We start from the raw sequence: 23722 nt of genomic DNA on the forward strand, positions 1-23722 counted from the left end.
GCATTTAAAGGGAAGTTGTTATGAATCTCTTTTATTCTATCTTAAGTTTTACAGCGGGATAGGATGTTAGGAAGTCCATTTGCAATGAGGAGGAAGATAGTGCAGATACTACAAGGCCTGCCAATCTGGTTCTTACTTTTCAGAAAAACAAAGTAACTATAGACTAAGAAGCTTACTGGTAATTAGTAGCTAATGTGTTTGTAACTATCATGTGCCTTAAAATTTTCATGGTAGGAGAATAAAAAAGAAAAATAAATCAACAATGTGTTTTCTGTAATACTGCTCAACATTCTCTCTGTAGTTTAGACTGGTGGGGTTTTGCATTGTATTTACACTGTACTATAAATTGAAACACTTAGAATGGTTTGATTTTGCCACTATGGAGAGGAAAAAAGGTGGATTATGCTTTTCATGGAACAAATGTTACCGTGACAGAATGTATTATTATTATAGGATCTTTCCATAATGCAGACAAGTAGAATGCTTGTTAGAAAACCAGGTATGTAGGATAACAATTTGGTGTGTTTTCAATAAACCATGCCTGGAAAGAATATATGTGCCATTGGTTATCTTTTTGTTATATCAGATATCTCAAATATTCTTTTGGCTTTGCAACAGCAGTTTTCTGTGGCAGGGAATTATTCAACGCTAGCTGAGGTCAGCGCTCTGTGTTAGTAAAAGGTCAGTGGTAATGAGGGCAATTGGAATATCCTTTAAACTGGTACACCTGGAAATGTTTGATTTATTGCCATATCTGTAGTTGTAGCACAAAGTCCTCTAAGGGCCTTTGGAATCTAGGCTGTTTTTTCCCCCCTTTTTAATGCACAGGCCTGCTTCTTTGAGGAAGACACCTCAGTCACTGCTCAGAGAACTGCACATTTGGGACCACAAACCTAACTTGATGATGTCTTTTCCATTTGAGAAGCTATTTAACCTCTGCCAATTTGGTTGTAAAATTTGTGTAATTTTACAGAGATTTCACATCTCTGAAATATCTGCAAATATTCTCAAAAATGTAAGTGTAAAATAATAACAGAAAATCTTTTAAGTTCATCATAGGTATGCATGAGATTTGGTTTCGATGAAAAAATGTTATTTTGGAGATGTCCTAAACAATTTACATTTGTTACCATGCTGGGGGAAAAAACCCTATACTGACAAGCCAGTGTTCCAAGTAACAACCAGTGACTGGCACATCTTTTTGGGGTAACTCTCTGAGTAGTACCTCTCCCTGGCACATTCATCTGTGTTGAGAGAGTCAGTAGGGCTTCACCTAAACATGTTATGGTTATTGACATTCATGAAACGTGACAAAACCCTGTGAATCTTGACATGAGTGTTGTGCAGGGTCTTGCAGAGTTCAGGTTGGATTTTCTGTGAGTTAAAGGTTGATGAACCATTGCTGACCACAAGAGTTTGTTGCATATTAATGCCTGATTGTACCATTCAGAGGACTGTAAGGTTCCTTTTACTTGTGGATGCTTGCTGACAGCACTGGGAAGGTTTCTTCAGCTCACTTTCCCTCTGTATTTCAGGTGCAGTGCGTCATGCATCCCTAGGAATCTTGTCAAGTCACTTCCAGATTCTGTTCTGGTGGTAGGAGGATCTATTTTCAAATGTGGTGGGTAAGATGTGAGCTCCTGAGCTTGGCATCTTGTTCCAAAGTAGCATCTGTATTGTACTGAAATAAGGAATCTGATTTCTTTTTTCCCTCAGAATGCAGTAGTATGACAGTGAATAGCAGATGCTGTAGGTAAGATACTGAGCTAACACAAATACGCTATTTCTACAACTGACCTTTATAGCTGTCAATGTGATTTCATTTTCAGCTTATCGCAGGTTGGGCAAATGGAGGCAGCAAGTCCTGCAGGTGAAAGGTAACCTGGTAACAACGGGCAGGAAATATCACAGCCCTCACCTGCTCAGGTTTCAACAGTGTCTCGGGAGAACATTCTGCCCTTACTGCTCTCTGCCTCAGTGTCTCACTGTGAAGATCCCTGTGTAACTAAAGAGCAGTGGTGTAACCTCAGCATGGTGCTGGCGGTGGGTGCTGTGCTGCAGTGGGAAGCTGTTGGTTAGCAGTGGGCCCATCAGCTCAGCTCTACAGGCAGACACTAAAATTATTCTACGATTTTTAAGTGCACAAACATAGCAAGCTGTTATTCATGTGATACTTAATAACTGATTCTTAATTGATTGATGGCTCAAATCAACTAAAGAAGCGTGCATCGCAGCCCTGGGGGTGTTGTCTTTTTTGGGGATGGTTCGGATCTCAGTCGTCTCCTGCTCTCCTAGGGGTTTCTGGATGCTCACGTATGCATCTGATGTTTTTGACCCACAGCTCAAAATTTTTATAGGGTGCTTCCACTTCCTTGTATCAGGAGGAGGCAGCTCCTGTACAAACACAAGGTGCTGTTTGCTCTGCTGGGTAATTTCCTCTGTAACGATTGCTACCCCAGTGCTATTATGTTTAATTCGGTATTAAAGTAGAAACCAAAAGGAACTTCAGCTGGCTTTGACTTCCTCATGAATTCTCCACTTCCCTTGTATACTGATTTAATGAATCAGTTCAATATTTTGAAAGATGTCCTGTCCCTTTGAGGTAACAGAGAGGTTGAGCAGAAACCAGGCCTCAATTTAATGTCTTGCCTCAATCACTAAGACTGCAAAGAGAGCAGCTGTCATTTCCAGAATGAAACTTAATTAACAGTACTTGGTGGGATCAATCATTTGTGACGTGAGAATTGGCTGATGGTTGTGTTTCAGAAGAGTTCTGTCAATTTGAAGTTTTCTATCACTGATGTGCTCACAGCAGCCCTTAAACACATTTCCAGGTGCCCCATTCCGTAACTGGCTCATCTAAGAATAGCTTGTGTCTTCTAATTACAATAGGTTGATACTGCAGTAACACTCGTTATGTTTTTAGAATATATTTGAATTAGAAGAACGATTGTCTGCCTTTTGCTTCTTACAGAATTCAAAGCATGACTTTATTTTAAAAAGTAATCCTTCTCCCTTGGATAGCTCACATGTTTATACTGGTGGCTCAAGATCACATTTGCTAACTGACCAAAAGCCTATTTCCTAATTGCCAGTCATCTAATCAGGCATTTTCCTTTTCATCCTTTGTCACCAATAATTACAAGCATTTCAAAAGTGTTGTCAAGCAGAAAAAATGATCCTGCGTGTAAAATTTTGTAAACAATCTGATGATGCACTGTTTTTTGTTGTTTTTTTTACAGCTTGTCATGTGGGTGCTATCTTCTTTGTACTACAAGGTGGCAGTTACATAAGCACACATACTGCATGTTCCTTATCTATTAATGCATCTATTGAAATACCCAAGCTAACTCTACAAGTTCCCTCCTTTCCTAATTTTTTGATGGTCTCTTAGACAGCAATTTGGGCCTACATAGCAGTAGGAATTTATTTTTCTGATTCTCTGTTGTAAAAGTGCAGAAACCGTCTGTCCCTGCCAAGGTACCCATCAGCACCCATCTCTGAGACTTCGGTTTGTTTGCCAGTCTGTGCTCAGTGCCCTGCTTTGGCAGGAGTGTCTGCTTAGATGCAGAAGTGTTTAAAGCTAGAAATGAAAGAAGAATCTTAGAAGACATGACTGTAGCTGCACACGAAAAGAAATCTGGTCATCTGCAATCACGCAGGGTTTCCACTGCACTCTGAAAACTCATATATGCCAGTAAACAGGTTTAAGGATTATTTTCTTCTTTGAAACTTTTAGAAAAGTTGCTTGAATCACCTGAAAGATTTTGACCCATTGATATCGAATTGAGAATTGTCAGTAACGAGAGTACCTGCTTCTAAGGGAGTTCACCATGTCTTTCTTGGTCTACTTTTGAACTGTGTCACCCTCGCCTGTAACACTTTTTTCTTGTATACTGTGGGGTAATTTTCTACAATGTTCATTACTGGTGTCCTCAGGATGGATTTTCTGTAGCACCTGGGCCAGGACAGATACCTCTTTAGAAAGGTGAGCTGCAAAAGGAAGAAACTGCTAACAAGTCTGAAAGAATCACTGATGAAAATTACAGGAAAGAGGTTACCTCTGGTTTTGAACGGTTCAGTGCTTCTGTGGTTGTTCCGAGGCTGGAAATCTCAAGTGCAGTGCAGAATCCATGGAAAACAGAGGAAGTCGCTTTTCTTCTCTATTATTTTTTAGTTTTTATTCATAAAAGCAGCCATTGGCTCATTATATAATCACAGCAGGGCATAGAAGGAAAGAAGAGTGGATTTCTGTATTGTTCAGGTGAGTCAAGAGACTTCAGATTTGGTTTTATAAATCTTCTCACTAATAAACCTTGCCATTCAATGCTAACTACAACTCATAGGTTAAACAAGGTGTGCAGAACCCACCTGGTAAAACCCATTCTCACTAAACATACATAATGCTTTAGAGCAAGCAGCTTGCCTTGCCTCTCAAATGCACACACAATATATATACAGTATAATAAAGGAGTGAGTAAATGTAACGACGGGATGAGTAGTATTTTCTCAAGATCTCAGTGATGTTGTCATTTTGATATTCTGTTAGAAACAACCTGGTTTTTGTTATGTTGTGTTCATTTTAATCTGCTTGCTTCTCCAATTCTCCCTGCATGTGCAGATATAATAATTTTTTCTTTGTCTTATGCATAATTCTGTTACACTTTCCCATCACTGTGTAGCTTTGTCTTCTTTCAGTATGCGCCCTTTTCTTCAGCATGGAGATAATTAACATTTTCAGCCATGCAAAAATGCATCTTACATTATTATAGGAACCTTCACTGCTGGAAGTGGCATGAAAATAAGTTTAGCATAACCAGGGTTTCTGAGTTCTTCTCTTGCAACATGCATGCTTTTGTCACACTCGAGAATGGTAAGGCAGTTCAGCTTTAGAACATAAGTTCTTAGAAATTGAGTGGCTTTTTCCATGTTACTGTAACCTTACCAACTGTGGTTGTTCATGTTTGAGCTCAAAATAACAGACTGTGTTGTTTGACAATATGTTGATCACCTTGGGTTTGCTGTATAATGTGAAGCAATGAATGGGCCTTTAAGTGGATGCCCTACTTACTCCAGATCTTGGTTTCCACCTGATAAAAAATGGTTCCCACTAGGTGATAAGTTTCAAAATACAAACAGCAAAATGTAAAGCACAGTCAAGTTAACCTGTGTAGTTACATTTATGTCATTAGAAACAAAGACTGAGTATTAACAGATGTCTTTATCCCAAAAACACAGCCTTTTCCATAGCATCCTGCACTTCCATATATTCCAGCTGAGATGGGTAGGTACTGCATTGGAAACGGGGGTTGTTGCGGATATATTTAACAAATTCAGGAGCTCCTGGGAAGATGATATTGTCAGCCAGAAGAACTGAGCCCTTCCTCAGCAAGCTGCATTCCTAAAAAGAAGAGAAATTGCTTCATGGTGGCTGTTAAGCTGATGATGTCTTGTATGCGATTTGCTATTGTATTAACTGTGTCATGTTAAAGTGCATGCATAAAAAATCCATTGATTTGGGAGGGAGGAAGAAAAGACATAGGAGAAGCTGAACAACTCTCTGTCCAGAGAGCTCAGTCCTTTGTTGTCACATTTAGCATTCTGATTTACTTCTGCTAACACAATTGGCGGAACATTACAGAGATGCTGATAAAGTTGGGTCATTTGGGTTCAGAGATAACAAATCAAGTGCAGTGGAGGAGTGCAGTTTGCTGCTTGTATCGTTTCCAAACACAGGTACGTGATTAATAAGTGGGTTTTGTTTTGGCTGTCATGCCTTAAGTTTGACACCTTTTTTTAACACGGCATTAAAACGTTGTAGTGGCTGTCAAGGTCATCTGAGAGATTGGAATGTACCAGTCTGCATTGGCTTGTCCTAGTAAAACTCCACATGTGCTAACAGAATAAGCGAGATGTTCCGAGCTTGCTTTCCTCTCACCTTGTACAGCTTTCTGCTGCTCTGTTCAGGAGCAGGGTGTGAAGCAGGATTAGTGCACAAGCAAGATCACTTTGACAAATTTCCACAAGACGTGATTATCTTGCAATATTCAGGCAAACATCCTCTGGCCTGCAACTCATGTAAGCCTGCAAGTGACACGTATTTCCCACTGGTCACCAGGATTTCAGATTGTTTGTCAGGCTTTTCTAGATGTGCATGAAGAGGAATGCTGCCTGGGCAATTTGAAATAGATGCTAAAACTGAGTTAGAAAGTTTTAAACATCTGAGAAAAAGTGGGGAGTTTTTCTACCTCTTTCTGCTCTGAATTTTCTTAGTTTTTAAGCAAAGCAAATTTGTCTCACAGATGCACCAGACAAATCACAAATTTGGAGGTGAACTGCCTGTTTGTTTTGGTCATGTTATGGGGGTTAAGCTCTGATAAGTGTGCAGCTATCTCTTCCTGGTGGAAAGACCTCAGTTATCATTACACAGCCTGTTTAAAAGAAAGCATTCTCTGGATTCAAAATAACTGAAGAGAGAAGCATTTTCTTCAGCTCCTGGTAAATTCAATACTGGCTGTTTGTAACACCAACTTTCCTTTCTGAGCAGCTATCAGGAAAACAGGAATGAAATTTATAAACAGGAGAGAGCCTGGATGAGAAAATATTTCTGTAAGCCTTAAGCAGGGATCAGAAAGGAAGATGGTGGGTTCTGCATGTAGGAGGCAGCTGCAGAAAAAAAAAGAAAAAAAAAAGGTGCATTTGTGAGGAAAATAACTGAAAAATGGCACTTCCATCCAAAGAAGCAGTTCTAGAAAGTTTTATCAGTCTGCAGTGCCAAAGCCAGGAGAGTCTGTGTATGCTGTGTTGATAAATCCAAACGTGAATCTTAGTTTAACACTTGGAAACATCTTTCCATCCATAAGTACTCCAGTATTTAGTTACCTCACTTCCAGTGTTAGCTCTCAATGCCTACTGATGTTACAACTTGTTTTGTAACACTAATGGCTATGGGATGTTGGAACGAAACGAACAAAATTCTTCCTCATTTAGGGCTGCAGATAAAGTTTGGCAGAACTTCCCTAACAATTGCTTTTCTGGAGCAGTCTACTGTTTTTCTTAAGGTTGGTGTAAAATCAAATAATAAGGTGTAAAAAAGGCTCCCAGAAAGATGATAACGCAGCTGTGCTAACAAAATAGTATTTCATCAGAAAGTCCTGCTGGCACCACAATTCCAAGCAGAAAAGGGTGTACTGAGGAAATTGGAGAAGTAAACGTGGAGCAGCGATATGCAGTTCCCAGATAAAAGTTTAGGATCCTGTCCCCCAAACCTCTTTTCTCATATATTTGCTATTTTGACTGTCTTTCTTCGTTTTACAGAGGAGAGGGTTCTTCATTTGGAATATAGGCCTCACAGACATTTGGTACTTTTAAGACTGGAATTGTGCAAACTGACCTGAAGCAGGATGGTGTCTGGTGCATATCTGTCTTTCCAGTGGTCCACGAAGACAAAATCCAGAGTATCCACTTCATATTTTTTTTTCAGCTGGGGGATAATTACCTCTGAGGGGCCTTCTAGGAGTTTTACCTGAAATGCAAATCCATCTGATGAATTGCAAACCATTAAGAACATGCCTCTAGCTCATTTTAAATTGTGGCCAGACATCAATGATCCTGCTTGTAGTTCAATATAACCTCAGATTGAGGCTCAGAATGTAGCTTCTACCATTATTTGGTAGAGTTGGGTCATGTGGATTTCTTTTTTGTTGTTTGCTTTTGTTTTTTTTTTTAAGCAGTTAAATTCACTCATGTTCCAAAATACTTTTTTTCTCTATTATTATAAAAAGAGGGAGAGGTGAGAAAAAAAAGTGACCTGTTGTTTTTGTTAGATAACATGATTCTTCAGTGGAAAGATGGGAATCTTCTGTTGAAAACAATACTTCTATGAATTTTTTTTAGTTGCATCTCAGTTACATTATGAAGTTCAAAGTGGAGCAGAAAATGAAAAGCATACAATTCTTTAGAATACATCCAGAAGCTACCATATAGAAAATTGATATGGCCAGGAAAGGAGGAAGGACAGAGCCTATTGTACCTCCCTTACAGGTTTTCTGGCATAAATACTGGTAAGCTGAAAGAAATTGCTGCCCACTGATCTGTTAAACAAGTGTCATATTCTGTAAGTGGAAGGAAAAAATAGTAAGGAAATCTGTCTGGTTTATGACTCACAGTTCATCAGATGATTAAATCAGATGGAGGGAAGTGCAATTTTAGATGTCACTATTATTTCAGGTTCTCATCAAGAAGTTAAGAAACATCTCTGAGGATCTCATCTTCAAGGTGGGATTTACTTCCAATAGTTTTATCATCTCTGTTGAAATGGGTTGGCTGGTCGATAGAATGACACTTCTTGGGTGTGAATCCTGTGATCTGCTGTAGGTAACTGCCTGGGGCTGAGATGGATGACAGACTGGAAGTACCTGCCTCTCAGCCAACCATAGAAGGTGTTGAGACATCTCACACTAGGCAAACTTTAGGTGCATATGTGTATGTACTGTGACCAATTATATTTGGGTAAATGTATCTTATGTGAAGTATGTTCACAAAATGAAATCTCTTCTGTGAACTTTTGTAAAAGAATTGGCTATGGTTCAGTTCTCTTGGTGCTGAACCTCCTATTTTTATACAGAAAACCAGTAGTCCAGCTTTTGAGAGGTAATACTCTGAGTCCTCAGTTGTACTTCTGTGAGAGATCAGGCACAGGACTGAATTTAGGAGCTAAATTTAGGAGCTGTTGATATAACAGTAAAGGAAAACAAAATGTCTATGGATAAATGTGGGATAGAAATTGTAGAAAAGTTCCTGATTACCAAGAGGAGTCTGTGGGCAGTCCAATTTTCAGTAATGACAGTAAGTCTTTCCAGTTTTGCAACAGTGGTTGATAATTTTATGATAAGAACTGTGTGTGGTGCTGATGCCTTGTGACTGTAATCAATGAAATAATGGACCCAGGAGCCTCTTTCCAGGCCCGTGTTCTTATAGTCACTATGAGCTTTGCTTATGGAGTTGTACTTTCTTCTCAAATGGAGTAACAAATTTAAACCCATTAATGTTCTTTTTGTGGATAAAGTCCCACTCTCCATGCAGTGCTTGCTATGGACAAACGGCACGTACCTTATCTTGTACTCCAGCAAACTCAATCATCTGTTTAGCTATAGCAGCAAATTCTGGGTTGAACTCCACAGTGAGAAGACGAGCACCTGCTTTCAGCAGCCGAGCAATCCTAACAGCTGAGTAGCCACAGTATGTTCCCAGCTCCAGTGCAACTTTAGGATTGATCTCTTCCACTGTCTTGTCCAGAATTACACCTGAAAAAAAATGGAAACAGGTGAACTTCTAACAGAATGAACATCTGAAGATTCAAAATGCAAACTTTCAACTAAAAAAATCTTAGTTTTGTGTATTTTTGAGTGGGGAATTACCTGATTTAAGTATTTTTAGTGTTACAAGGGAAAAATGTGGTGTGTTTTTCCAGACCTGACTTCTGAGTGCTTGTATTTGTTGCAAATGTTACAAGTAGTAGCCTGATACAAAACATCTCAGTCTAAATAATTGTCTTTAAAGGGAAAAAGTCTAATCATAAGTTGCAAGATATTTGAATTCACTAGATGAATTTGTGGGATGGAAAAGTCAATTGTTAACTAAAAAACAGTTCTCAAAAAGAAGTGACAGTGTAGTGCTACTGCATGTGCAGTCCTTCTGAAAAACTGAATGTATCTTTGAAAACTCACCTCTTAGTTATATGGCTAGAAACTAGATAGCTAATCATAAGAAGTATCTGAAGGGATTTTAATCTGAGCCACAGACTGCCTGAATGGGTGCATACATTGAATTACCTGATTTGTTTATGAACAGTGTGGTGTTAATACTTGCATTCTGAAATCATGTGGTCATTCTGAACTGAGGATACACTAACTTTGATGGCTCTGATAGAGAAGCCATTTTCTCAGAGGAAAACTAGAGTGAAATGTTGAAGAATATAATCCCAAATAGTCCAAGTTCATATTTCTGAGAATTCCTACTGCCATAACCTCACCACCTGGCACGCAGAGGAGCTAGTTTCACTAAATGTACCCCTTGCAGAGAAGCTTTTTTATTACAGTGCTGACAGTTGTACTCCGTTAGTTATGTTAATCCCAGATTGAGCAAATTTTCACTGCAGTTTCCTAGTAAGAGGTACTTTGGTGTCTAATTCATGGTGAACATGTTAACGTTTTGCCATCACAGTCTTCTTTAATAGACTGCAATTTTCCTGCGGCTAAGAAAAAGAAAACTTTTGTCCACATAGTTTCCCTTGGGAGACAAGAATGAGATGACTTACTTGGTCAATAGCCATAACATCTGATAACTGCTTTTGTGTATTACGTGGCTAGGACCTCTCCCTTCAACATTAACTTACATTTATGCTTGCAGCTACAAAACTCTTTTAAAAGTTTAAAATACTTGCTACTTTTTTTTTTTTTCTTTCTTTCTTTTTTCTTTCAGACTCAGTAACTTTCAGCTAAGGATCTGAAAGTGCTGGAAGTAATTATGCTTCAGGGACACCCTTTGTGGTACCTAAGACACAACATAACTCTAGATTTCTTCCATGTCGTCCCCCTCTTCTTACACACTTGCACACCACACTACATTTTGATGCTGTGACTTGCTGGATTACTAACTAGATCCTCCTCCTCTAAGATGTTGGCACAAGCATGCATTAATGTTTACAGAACCACTCCGCTGACCACAAAGCTGTGGTGGGATTTTTTTTGCAGCAGAGAGGACTGACCATGAGCACACAGAAAGATGTCCTGTGTCCTGTTAGTCTCGAAGGATCCTTCAAGTGCTGACCCCTGCTTCAATTACCTTTTACATTACCCACATTCATGGCCCACTCTTTCTCAGAGCAGTATTTATCTATAGTTTCCATCACACTACAGGGGTCTCCTCGGACTGCATTCTGCAACACAAAATTTAAAATCCTCTGTTCTTTGCTCTGATTCATGATGAAATTGGTTATTTTCTCCTTGATTATTTCATGCCAGATCAGGGCAGCAGTGCCATTTTTCCTGATGAGTACCACGCAGAGCAAGGAAATGAAAAGCAGAACGAAGACAATGAACAAAAGGACTGAAGAGCTCTCCAGCATCTGGAAAGAAAGAGGAAGAAAAAAAAACAACCAGAGTTAAGGTGGTCCATGAGAGAGCTATAATTTCTTGTAAATGTTCACCCAAATCACGCATAACCTACCATGTTAAACAGCAGCGCACACCGCATAATTATGATATTATACGATATTGTACCGAGTTGCTGGAAATCCCTCCCTGCCGCTCGGTAATGGACGGTGCTCCGCGGCGCTCCCTTTACGAGCCTACTTTACATGCAGTCAACAAGTAGCTTTATTTAATGCTCTGCTCCCTTCCCCCACGCAGCTGCGCAGCCCTGGCTCCCAGCGTGCCGCTGCATGAGAAGCGCTCTGACCGAATCTGTTCTAACTAGTTTTCAAAGGATTCCAAATCTTAATTAGATTCTGCATGCGATCTCATTTTACTGATTTCTGAACACTGGGAAACTTGTAAGTTTTAGTAAGAAAATATGAAACTTTTCACTCTAATTTTGAGCCAAGGATCAGCAGACACTGGGCACAGGTACTATTCTGTATGAAATCGGTTCCCAGGACAAGTTTTTAATGGGCATTCAGATCTCCTTGCTAGCACCTGCCCTTCTTGCATGCTCTGCAGAGAAGCAGAGCTGGAAGGAATTCATCTGCTTCCCTCCTTTTAGTGCCTGCAGCAGAGGGAGCCGGGAGGGGTGGTTCACAGAAGATGGTAGCCTTTCTTAAGGCTAAAGGAAGCTTTTGACATGAACCATCAATCTGACACTTCTGAGGGGAAAAAAATATACCTACGTATGTTTTTTTAATAGCAGAGATGCTTTCTCACTGGTTATAAAAATGTAAAGCTAAATCCATGAACCAGAGAAGAGTCTAGGTTCATGAAATTCAAGAGATGTAACTAAAGGGCATATTCTATTACTCTGATGGACCAGCTGCAATTACTGATGGGACTGTGCCTGTTCTTCCCCTCAAATTCACTGCCAGCTGCAAGTGCCTGCATGTGCGCAGCATGGGTGGTGTGTTTGTTTGTGAGTTCAGGACACGTGAACATAAAGCTCAGCAGATGTCACTCTACAGCTCAAGCAACAAATCCCCTCAAAGCCGTTTACTGATGGGTTTCAGACAAGCCAGCATAAAGAAAGTTATGTTTATTTCCATGCAGGAGCCACAGAACAAAGGATCTGATAAGTAAGCAATATTCGAGTATTGATTTAGCCTTTCAAAGGGTGCCAAACTAAGGTCTGCAGTATACTTGTTCTCACTTCCCCTAGGATTGTCTCACAAAAGTCCTAAATGTTAGGACGGTCAGCCCTCTGTGCTGTACAGGCACACATCACACGTGGGAAAACCCATACCACTGCATTAAATTTGAGTCATTGTGCAGAGCACATGTTGAGTTCAGAAGCTGACTGAGTTGCTATGGAGACACGCTCAACATACAGCTGATGTTTGTTCACCCATTTACTTATCTTAGTTGCACTGTGAGCATAATTTGGAGCAGCTGAAAGTATTTATTTCAAACAGTCACCAGTACTAAAGCTTTCCTATACAATGCTTTCCTTGCAAAGACTGACTTGAGATGCTTCCTTTCAGGGCTCACCAGCACCATTAGCACACAAACATCCTCCTTCTCAGGCTTGGAGTTTTGCTTTGTAGCTGACATGAACCTGGTTCTTTGTCTTAACAGGATCACAAAGGTCTGAATGTCGAACTTTCTTTTTCCCTTCTATGCACTAGTAGTTCTGGTGAGCAGTCCCTTCCAGATAGAACTGCTGCTCAGGAAGGATAGGGCTACGAAGATAGGGAAGGGTCTAGAGGCCAAGAGGTATTAATTAGGAGCAACTGAGGTCACATGGTTTAATAACTTCACTGAATGGACATGCATGAAGGTAAAAACCTTCACTTCCATATTATGATTTAATGAGGTTCCAAATGCACAAGTTAGCACTGCAGTCTCTTCTGTGTGTTAGAAACACCCCGATAATGTGACCCAGTTCTTTAAAAACTAACATCTGAAGTGGAAAATAGTAGGTAATATGTGTAAATAAACAGAAAACTGGATGGATAACATCACGGAAAGAGATGAATAACACTTATAGCCAAATCTATTTTCATAGAGTTTAAAAGACAGAGTTTAAAATAAAGAATATTAAAATTTCATGCCCAAACCTGTCCAACTACTGGCAAGCCTTTCAAGGCAGTGGATTATTTTCTTGCACATCTACTCTTACTCATTCCATTGGCTTTATGAGACCAAATCACAACTCAATCAGTAGTTCAGTAGTTTTCCCTGCCAACTGTAATCAAACTATTATCATTTAATGGGAATACCTGTTTTATATTACAGAGATTAAAAAACACACTTTGAAATAAAGAAGCCTACAGAAAACATGAGAATTTGTTATTCCAACTTAGCTGCCTATAATAACGTAGGAAAGTTGTTCCAGTGGCTATAAAACAATCCTGGCTCAAACTTAGGGATCTAGTACAATGGCAATAGTTGTTAAGTTAGAGGATTCCTGCCCCTCTTACCTCTATAGGATCTCCAATTTCTCTGCAAGTATAAAAGTGTCATGGGCTGGAGCACAAAGCAATGCATCCTGTTCTCTACCTGAACATTCTTGCACAGGTGATTCCAGATGTATCACCACAGATTACAATAAAGGTCTTTCAGGAATCATAAAAATCTTTTCTACAAAGACATCAGACTACCATTCTCCATCAATGTAATGAGAGTAAACCTTGTGACCCCAAGTCAGTGGATTTAGGTTTGAGTCTATTTTTGGCAATAGTTATCTAATCTGACCTTGTGTGAGTTGTCTTACCTCTGCTGCCATAAGAAAGTTAGCATTACTGGGAGTATTGTGAAGCTGAATTAATTTTTAGCAGAAAAGTCCTTGCTATGGAAGAACACAGTGATCTTATCTGTGTTAGCCAGATGGCTCCATTCCGGGACACTGAGATAGCCAACACCTCTATGAAATTACTAGTCTTGAGTTTATGAAAAACAGGGGAAATGCAGAAACAAAGACTGCTTCATATACTTTGCCTAAGTGATTTCAGCCTGCTTACTCATTAGGCCTCTGAGGAACGATGTTACATTCAACTCTGCCTTAATTTTTCATGCATATGATCTAACTGCCAAATAGCAGTTGGTTGTTCAAGGATTTATTACCAAGAACCCAGACAGTCCTTCAACATTCTGATGCTAAAGGGTTCAGAATCTAATTTAGACTTGATTAGCTCACACAACCTGGTGAACGGGGAGTGCTTGATAGATTTATACCCTTTCACTTTTTTCCACAGAAGAATCTCTCCATCAGTCTGATCTCCATCAGTGTTGATGGTAATAGAAATGGATTACAACAGTGGAGTGCCTGGGGACAGCGAGGCCTGAACTACTTGCAGAGATGCTGCTGCTACGTGTGCAATAACCAACGATTAGATCTCTAGAGGTGTTCTATAAAGGCCATATAACTTACGATTAAGCCCTCCTACACACACCTGTGTGAAGCAGGTACTGTGCCCCCTGCCTTTAGAAAAAGGTTGAAAACGTTTTTCAGGATGTTTAAATTCAAGCCTTTTAAAAGCTTGTGCTGAAATTATGCCTTTAGGTGCATGCATTAAAGTAAGTGGAGGATGTGCCTGTTAGTAAGGCTGTATTAGCTGTTTAAGGAGCACTTGAGAAAACAGTGCAGAAGAGTTGGCATGTTTCTATGCACATTTGGAAGAACGTCTGCTTCCCTGCAGTAGGCGGAGATGTGTGCTGTGCCACAACCCAGACAGCATTCCTGACTCTTTGTCCAAGTTCTCTTGACTGAGGCAATCTCTGTTTTGTGGCATTTTGCTTTTCTTGATCTTTTTCCAGAGCATGAAGGGCAGAGTATTTTGATCAGAAAGTTTAAACTAACTTCTGCCAGACATATTGTGTTCTGTTGCTGTAGGGAAAATGATTGAACAGCTTCATATTTTAGACCTTCTAAAAATAAAAAAAATAATAATCTTTTTACCTCTTATTCATTATTGTTCACTTGTTCTCAATTGAGTGCAACACTGTGAAGAATAATCACAGTATTGCCAAATGCAAATAGCTTTGCCTCAATGGAAACTCAGTCTGGGCATCAGACATTCACATTTTCCACTGACATCATAAAAGCAAGCTGAACAAATTTTATATAATTTTCACTTGCATGAAACCCAAATTTCCTCTTCTTAGGCTTTTTCAAACTGCATTTTAGCTACCACGACTACAAAAAAAAAAAAAAAAAAAAAAAAAATCAGACTTCTATAAATAAAAGTCCTGACTTTCTTTTCCCCAGTCCTTTCATCTTCCTTTTCCTCCTTCTTAGATTGCAAGAAAGCAAATACAAGTTTCTTTTCACTGGAGAAAAGGAAAAGAACAGAAAAGTACTTACTGCCTACCAAGGAGCCCCAACAACTAAGCTTCGTAAGAGTGTTTAACTCCATTCTCCACAGATTTCAATTAGGATAACTGCTATGTACTTAAAAGTTCCTCTGCAATAACTATGGACTGAATGGCATCAGTACTGGCACCCAAAGGAAAGGTTTACATCGGGTTATGTGGCCCCACAGGGTTTACAATAAGCTGGCCTCACAGGCTGACATCTCCATGCAGCAGGCAGGCCCATGTGGATCTGCTGAGCTGTGATTCAGACTGGCCTGATAAACACTGTGCATGATGAAAACCAAAGCCTGGAGAAAGAATTCTTTAAGGATAAGAACAGCACTTGTCAGGATTCAGACCCTTCCAGGTATTTCTAGGAAGCACTTTTTTTGTACTCCCTCACTCCAGAAGTCTAGATGTGTTTGTACTACTTGCACCAGTGCTTGAAGTCAGCTGGTTAGGACGGCTCAGCTTAACAGCACAAATCCCACCTGGGAGGCAGAGAACTCCTAGAAAGTTCAGAGTGTTCTGCCTGTCAGCACACCATGATCTGGCCTGGAAAAAGTTTTCCAGCTGAGGTTTTTGTGTTCCCCAGGGGATGAACAAGCTTCTTTTGAATGATTCTGCCCTAAAAATGGCAGAAGAGAGAAAAGGCTGAAAGAGAAACGACCAAACTTTACCCCAAGATTAATTATTGTAACAGACCAATATTGTGCTCTTTGTGTCACAAGGACCAAGGACTGAACTCCTACTATCCCAAATCTCCACTGTGTGGTCCTGACCTGCTTCCAAGGCTACCTGCTGATCTACTGCAAATCTGTCTGTCCCAGCACAGCTTTCTGCTCTGCACAAGCTGCTCTTTGGGCCAGAGAGAGTGAACGATGGAAACGTGGTAGCGAAGATGTTCACTGAGGAGTCTGAAAGAACATGAAGGAAATTGCTGCTGAACTGAAGGTTTATCTCTATGAACATAAACTGCTCTAGCAGGCCAGGCAAGGTGGGATCTGCCACAGCACAGCGGGTAACCAAAGCGCTGTGTGAAAAGAAGCAGCCTGCTTCAAATCCTGGCGGAATGCCTTCCCCAGAAAAATAGCTGGAGTGGAGGCAGAGTTTCTCATGTTTTAGCTAGAAATTGCGTTTTGAGAAATCCCTCCTGAAAGTCTTAGCAAAACTGGTATGGATGGCCTCACACAGTAAGTTTTGGTTTCAATGACCCCTGCCAAAATTATGTTTTTTCAGAAAATTCCTCATCAGTTCTAATTCCAGCGATCCCAAAGGAATGCAGAAAGTGTGGGACTGGCAGAGATAAACACGATACCAACTCCAGGCTGCTAAGAAGTATTGTTCAACTTGAGTGACAAGTAAGTTGTTTGCAGTGTTAGTGTGGTTAAGCTCTTTATCGAACTAAAGCTGAACATCAGTTAATTTTTCCTCGGCACTTAAATACTGCAATGCTGTGCAAATGCAAGAGATTTTGAATCTGAGCTCAGGGCTTTGTTAGAGGAGTCCATGGCTCAGTAAGCAGTAAGCTTATGTGCAGAAATTGTCACAGCTGTTTATAAAGATCACCAGTCTGACATGCAGCTAGTAGTGTAAGCACGAGTTTGTGTTTTAAAGAACAGGAGGTAAGGGGTGAGTGCCCTTAAAGGGCAGCAGAGAGAAACTCTACAAGCAGCAACAGGGCTAGCAAGCAGAAGTCCTAGCTTTTGTTGTTACACTTCTTCATAGACATTTTGCTGAAACAGAATTCCTGACTGAAAATGAGAACTGCATAAAATACAGCTGAGCGCCACGTTTATAAAAGCAGCTATTGATGGTAAATTATTAACAAACTAAAGCCAGACTTGCATTCAGCTTTTTCTCGAGTACAGATAAGTTGCAAATTCTAGCAAACTTACATCCGTAAATTACTTCTCCAGTTTAGGTGGGTTTATCTCATCTCCTTGCTTTCAGCTGTTGAGGTTTGCAATGCAGTAGAAATGCAGTAGAAATGCACTACACACAAATATGTCCTACTCTTTCCCTGAGAAAGCTAGCTGCCTGCCAGTGAATACCAGTCAAAACGTGGAAAATGCTGCTTCTTTCATATTCAGCACAGTTTAAAACTGTGGTATCATCTAACAAAACAAATCATGCCAAGTCTGAGAAACAGAAAAATATAAATATGTACCTTTCTCAGTACAGCAGAAGCTGTTCCCTCCAATCTTTTCCTGTGCTGTTCTGGTGGGTGCTTTATAGAATAAGAGTCCAGGAGCCCGCAGTATTCAGTCACGTTCAATCACATCAGAGGAATAGCTTATCGGCTCTGTTACACAGACTCTAAAAGGAGCGGTGTCCTTTTTCCCAACTCCTCCTTTCACAGATTTCTGCACTCCTTAAAGGTGCTCAGTGCTCTCATAATCTCCGAGAAAGCTATCCGTCTGTTCTCGATGACAGTGCTCTTGTTACCTAGTTACAGCACAGCCAATGCTGACAGAGTCAGGTATGAGCCAAATCTGCGCCCCGTATAAATGCGCTGCGTTCAATCGAGCAACTCCAGGAATGAATTTGGCCCAAGGGACACAATTCTTTTTTCAGCTGGGACGTGGCATGTATGGCCAGAGCAGAAGTTGTGGAAACAAGACCCAAGCACGTGGGTTAAATATAGAGTGCTGCTGAAGGGGAGGGGAGATACACACTGCAAATTGCCTAACAGCTGTCACGGAAGGAGGGTAATCAATGTATTATAGTCCAGAGCATGACAACGGAATAATGGGAAGTGGATGAAGGGAATAAACGTTTACACAGCTAAGAAATAACCGAGGATCACGGTGTTTTCAGTAACCCTTAACAGAACATAGTTAAGACCCTGCAAAATAGCACAGCACCTGGTATCAATGCAGAATAACTTTGAAGCATCCCTTCCACGTATAACAGAGCCTTAGCTCAAGAGATATTTTCTTATAATCCAGACATCAAGCAGAACAAAGAATGAAAAAATAGTGCTCTTCAGCTCCACCAACAGTTTCCTGTATGGCCAAAGCTAGCACGAAAAACACGACAGGTTGTCTGCAAAATCCATGATGCCACCCACAGTTCGTTATCACTGAGAATTTCTTTTACTGTTGGGCTGTGGTGAAAAAAGCTTAAAACAGTGAAATTTATTCTGTGTGCTGACCTGGCCAAGTAACCATACAGCCTTTTTTTGGAGATGTCTTTAAAGTAACTCTAGCTAGTTGTGAACTGGTGCATGGCACCAGCCCATACTCTGCTTCATGGCATAAGTTAGTGCCAAAACTCACCAGATCGAGTAGTGTCCCATGGCAACACTTCTAAAGAACTTTCAGCTTTGAGCTGAATAATATTCTTCAGGCAAGGAGCATGGGTGGAGCAAACGTGCAGCAGCACAGTGCTCAGAGGGCTGGCAGAGATGAGCTCAGACCTGTCTCCACAAACTTGACTGGACTTGCAACACACCTCACTGCCTCTGAGGGAGGCCATACGGTTGCAATCACATGATGCATTGTGGCAGTGTTATCCCCACTGTGCAGAGCTCTGGGCTAAAGCTTTCGCAGCAAATCCATGCCTGGCACAGCAACAAATGGCATTCCCTTCTTCTAATAACCCTGCTCAAAGATTTTTTTGAAAGCTGCGACAAAAGAAGACAGGAGAGTTAGCACATCACAAGCCCCAAAGATCATGTGAAACACTGAGTGGAGGAAAATTCTTTTGAGCTTGCATTTTCGGAATAGCAGGAGGGATTTGCTTTTATGTGCATTTGCTGTTTTCCACAGTCAAATTAATTTATCTTGCTGAGAAACATGCAAAAGAGGAATTTTGAAAAAGGAAGCACTGTTCATTTATGAATCAGGAAACTGCCTGGAGAAATGTAAAATAAGAAACAAGTAACAGAGAAAACAGATGGCCAGAAAAGTTACAGTTTAGAATGTAACACATAATACAAGCAGTTAGGCTACTCTGCATCCTAAGGAGTTACCACAGACTGAAAAACTTCTTGCTTTCACCAGCTTTAGAACTCCCCATGAAAATTGCAGAGCTCTGTTAGTCTACCATAATTCTGTATTTTCTCTCTATACTTTTTTAGTACAACACTTTGAAACTATTTGAACAAAGTCAAGAACTTAAAACTACATCTCATCCTGCTGGTTTTTTGTTGTTTTGTTTTGTTTTTTGTTTTGTTTTGTTTCTTTTTTGTCACTTGCAATGGATTAGTTGTATAGGAAAAACCATGCATGTAATTTTCTATGGGGCTAAAGAAGAAAATGGCATAGATGAACCTCTGGACAATGAGTCCTACTCTAAATAATCTGAAAATAAAATAAAAAGAAAACAAAAAGGTAAAACAGCAACAAAGCTGAAATGTTAAACCTATTTTGTTGGTTTATGCACAAATGTTTCCAGCAGAGGAAATGTTGTAAGCTGTCAGATGTGTTATTTGTGACAAGATGTCTTTGGGAGATACTTAGTATGTATCAATGATTTTAAGGAAACAACCACAGATTCCTCATGTCAGGAACTGCACTAACTAAAATCCAGCTAAAAGTAACAGTGGAAAATTCTTGCTACACAGCTCAGGTAAGAAATGTCATAAATGCAGTAAACATACTTCTGTTGTTCACCCAAGCTCCGTGTCTTCAAACACGTGTCCTCACTTGTCAGCACAAATCCCACGTAGGTATATTTTCCATTTACTTAGCAGTTTGGTTTGTGAAGTTTCCACCTTGCTTTGGACAAAGTCTAGGGACAGCTAACTGCTCCTCCCCCCTCCCTCCCCTGCTGCTCTGCCATGTGGTTCTCTTAGTTGCCAGGGACCATTTGTACTTGTCTTTAACCATGTGCACGCCTTTCTTCCATGTGCTTCCACGTGCTTTCCTTTCCCTCCTTCTTCCTCACTAACAATAAGGACACCGCATCACAAACCAGCAGAGGATAACAAGAAAAAAAACAGGGTAAAGGCAATCATAAGAGATGGAAAGAAACCAAAAAGTCCCACCTTGCTGTGGAGGCCTTAGTTCAAACAGTGATCCACTGACACTACTCTACACGATTAATTAGTTCATGCTACAAAATGCAGCTTCAGATATAAACCATTTTCTACCCCACCCACTAGAAATGAAACAATGCGGTGACTTTCAAAGATGGCATCTGCAGCCTCCCACCTTCTTTCCCCACCCCTAATGCGGGAACATTAAGCATAAAGCAAACCATCCCAGAGAAAGATGAAAGATAAAATGGTGCAATTGAGAAGTCCACATTTCTACAGTGCCAGTTAGGTGTTCTGTCCTGGTTGTCTCCATGTCATGACTTCCTCTTCATGAGGAAGAATTGAAATAAACCATGGATAAGTGTAACAAAAATTACTTATGAAGAAAAATAGAGAAGTAGAGAAGCCCAAGCGTTCCTTACAATAAATTCAAAAGCTGGAAGTCTGCCCATTAACAGAATGAACTCATTCATAACAAAACTTATATTACTGTTGCATGGACTTATATACATTTATGATACACATGATAGTATTGTTTCCTTTGACCTGTTAATATTACACTGAATAAACATCCCATTGGAAAGCTCACCCAACTCTGGATATTCCATGACTGTATGATTCTAATGTACGAGATTAATTTATGATGTTAAACATTGCTACCCGCAATGATAAAAGTCAGCATAACAATGATAGCAATCTTTTAAGAAGGCTTTTTAAAAAAACCTTTTAAATCCTTTAATGATCAAACTTGTGAGAACATGCAAGAACAGAGCAACAATATGCAAACTTTGTACTTTCCTGGTGGGGAAGTCTTTGCCTGTGGAAATCCACAACGCTTTATCGTGATCTGTGAGATACAGCCAGAGGGCTGGTGCTGCATTCTGTCAGCAGTAAGCAGCAGCTATGGATAGTTCTGTTTCCTAGATGACTTACAGATGCCAAGTGGCAGCAGCTGACTCACATTCAAGTTAGAAATGAGAGGATGTGCTTGGGAAGAGATAAACATCTGAAAGAAGCTAGAATCTCACCATCGCTGTGTAGGCTGTGGTTCTTGGGGATTCTGAGCTCTAAAACGATGAAAGCAACCAGGAATGCTAGTATATGATGTGGCTGTTACACAGAGCATTTGGCCAAGATCCTTTCCTTCAACGCTTTAGAAGCAGTACTCAGAATTGATCAGCATTTCTGTCCTAAATTTCCTCTGACGTTGCTGTTTAGAGGTAGCAATTTTTAAATAAAATCTCTGCTGCATCTAAGGCCTTCTTTTATTAGGAAGATAAGATAAAGCTGCAGGAACATTTCTTCATAAAAACTCGTTTTGTGTTTGGGGTGATTCAGTTCCACCCTTGATCTGAACCCCATGCTGGGTAATGTGCACGTGCTCAACTCTGCCCAGTTGGCTTCAGGGCAGCGGCTAAACCGAACAGCAGGAACAACTTCACACGCACCGACCTGAAGAGCAAAGCGATCACTGTCTGAGCGCGCTTTGCTCTGCGGCACTTACAGCTCTGGCAGCCGCACCGGTCGGCTCTTCCTACCGCCGTTGGGTTGGGGTATCTCTCGTGCAGCCGGAGCCTACTGGAGGAACCGGCTGCTGCACTTGTGCTGTACCCGCTTCCCTCGGCTCTGCCCCGCGGCTGCCATTCCCTGAGAGGACGGGGACGCTTTTCCTCTCAAAACGATGCGGCCGCGGGGTCATTTATCGCTATCAGCAGCACGAGCCAAGAGCCGGGCCTTCCTCCCCGGGCACGGCTTTGATCGATGCCGCCGCGGCGCCGGGAGCGCCGCCCCGTGGGAGGAATCGGAGCCGCCCCGCGGGGCTTCGGTCCGCATCGCACCTGTGCGGCTGTGCTCGGCCCTCGGCGCGGATGCTGGGCAGGGACGCGCGCACTCGGAAAACTGAATAAAAGGATTCGCGGCATCGGCAGCGCGTTGCCCTCCTCCCGAGGGCCATCCCTGAAACCGGTCCGCTGCGTTCGAGCTGGCGAGAACTGAATCGACAGAAGCGGTGCCGTTTCTGTCCCTTCCCGAAAGTTGGATTTGTAACACCGCCCGACTTCCCCGCCGCCAGGCTGCGCGCGCCCGCCACAACCTCCGCTCCGCAGCGGCCGCCGCTCCTCAGCGCCGCGCGCCCCCGCCCCCCCGGCGCTCGGCAGCGCTCACCCGCCACGCGCCGCCGCCGCGCTCCGCTCAGGCGCCGCTCGGCCGCCTCGCAGGGGTCCTGGCCGGGCGCGGAAGCCCTTTGCCGTACGGCATGGCGGCGCTGTGGCGGCGCGGGGAGCGCTTCCTGGGGCTGCCGGGGCCGCGCCGTACGGCGCGAGCTCTCTCAGGTACGCCTCTGCCGTGCCCGGCGGTTAGCGGGCCGCGCTCTCGCCCTGCAGCCGCAGCGTCTCCCGAAGCGCTACCGCGAGCCGCTGGCGGGGCGAGGCCTGCGGGGCCTTACCAGAGCCAACGCCGTGCCGCGAGGCGCCCTGCGCGGGCGGTGCGCGCCGCCTCTCCCCGCAGCGGCTCTCGCAGCCGTGGCCCCTGCTTTCCTGAGGGGAAGGGCCGCACGAGAACGGCGGGACCTCGGCTTAGCCCCGGCGTGACGAGAGCTGCCCGCCTCCGCGCTGAGCCGCTGAGAAGAGTCCCTCGCTTTGGGCAGCGCGGGAATTGGGTGGTGAGGGCTGCTGGAGCCTTGGCTGCCTTGCCTGGGCTGCTGGCTGCTCTGCTGAAGCCCTCCTGTGCTCGCTGTTAATAAACAAAAAGTCGTTCCTCACCTCTGGTTGAATCTTAGATCTCCCCCGCCGCTCAGAGCTGCTTTGTAAGAACGTGCTGACCTGTGGGAGAGGCCTGCTTCCCCCTGCTCCGTGTCGTGCCTTTGGGGCCCCTGTGGCAGCTGGGCTCAGCAGGCCTGATAAAGCGGGCACTGAAATATGTGTGCAGGAATTGCTGTTGTAACACAGGGACGGAAAGGCCGTACCGGATCCTACCCGCAGCTGAGTGTGCAGAAAGAGCTTTTGGGGACATTGCACAAAATGTGGTCATTTTCCGCCTGTTTGGGATTGCTTTATTTCCCGTGTTTCATGCACAAAACCAGACTGGGTCCTTTAGTGATTTTTTTGGAGAATGCTTTGGAACACTGAAGAAACACAATACTTAAACCAGAATCAGCAATGATCAGTTGTAAACAATAGTGTACCTTTTTAAATTTGCCTTTAACACACCTCTCCTGTCTTTCTTGCCTGTTTCTTTTTCT

The 23722-nt window shown here is 42.1% G+C and overlaps 2 protein-coding genes across 11 annotated transcripts in view; one reads left to right on the top strand and one right to left on the bottom strand.

Annotated features, from left to right (window-relative positions):
• Window positions 1-3069: 3069 nt before the first annotated feature.
• On the bottom strand, window positions 3070-23476 carry COMT (catechol-O-methyltransferase). 5 transcript variants are annotated; one of them, XM_048963975.1, is made up of 5 exons: window positions 23244-23476; window positions 10846-11128; window positions 9112-9305; window positions 7394-7525; window positions 3070-5401 (listed from the first exon to the last, which is right to left on the bottom strand). In XM_048963975.1, exons 2-5 carry the CDS (start codon window positions 11126-11128, stop codon window positions 5222-5224), a joined length of 789 nt encoding a protein of 262 aa, XP_048819932.1. In that variant the 5' UTR covers window positions 23244-23476; the 3' UTR covers window positions 3070-5221. The 5 variants fall into 5 exon arrangements, with proteins under 5 accessions (XP_048819932.1, XP_048819933.1, XP_048819934.1 ...); XM_048963976.1 differs by lacking the exon at window positions 23244-23476 and adding an exon at window positions 22928-23175; XM_048963977.1 differs by lacking the exon at window positions 23244-23476 and adding an exon at window positions 22648-22758.
• Window positions 22652-23722, top strand: part of TXNRD2 (thioredoxin reductase 2) — a 50981-nt gene continuing 49910 nt past the window's right edge. For all 6 annotated transcript variants that reach the window (XM_048963959.1, XM_048963964.1, XM_048963963.1 and 3 more), the window contains exon 1: window positions 22652-22814. In XM_048963959.1, the coding sequence (XP_048819916.1) occupies window positions 22739-22814 (76 nt within the window). In that variant the 5' untranslated portion in view covers window positions 22652-22738. The remainder of the gene's footprint in view (window positions 22815-23722) is intronic.

This window comes from Lagopus muta, chromosome 17, assembly GCF_023343835.1.
Source record: "Lagopus muta isolate bLagMut1 chromosome 17, bLagMut1 primary, whole genome shotgun sequence".
NCBI classification, from domain to species: domain Eukaryota; kingdom Metazoa; phylum Chordata; class Aves; order Galliformes; family Phasianidae; genus Lagopus; species Lagopus muta.

Coding starts and splice junctions, on each gene's coding strand:
- COMT (XM_048963973.1), bottom strand. CDS start 11,256: ATGCGGTGTGCGCTGCTGTTTAACATG. Junction 11,129..11,229: donor GTGCGCTGCTGTTTAACATG/GTAGGTTATGCG, acceptor CTTTCTTTCCAG/ATGCTGGAGAGCTCTTCAGT. Junction 5,402..7,393: donor CAGACACCATCCTGCTTCAG/GTCAGTTTGCAC, acceptor TCTTCTTTTTAG/GAATGCAGCTTGCTGAGGAA.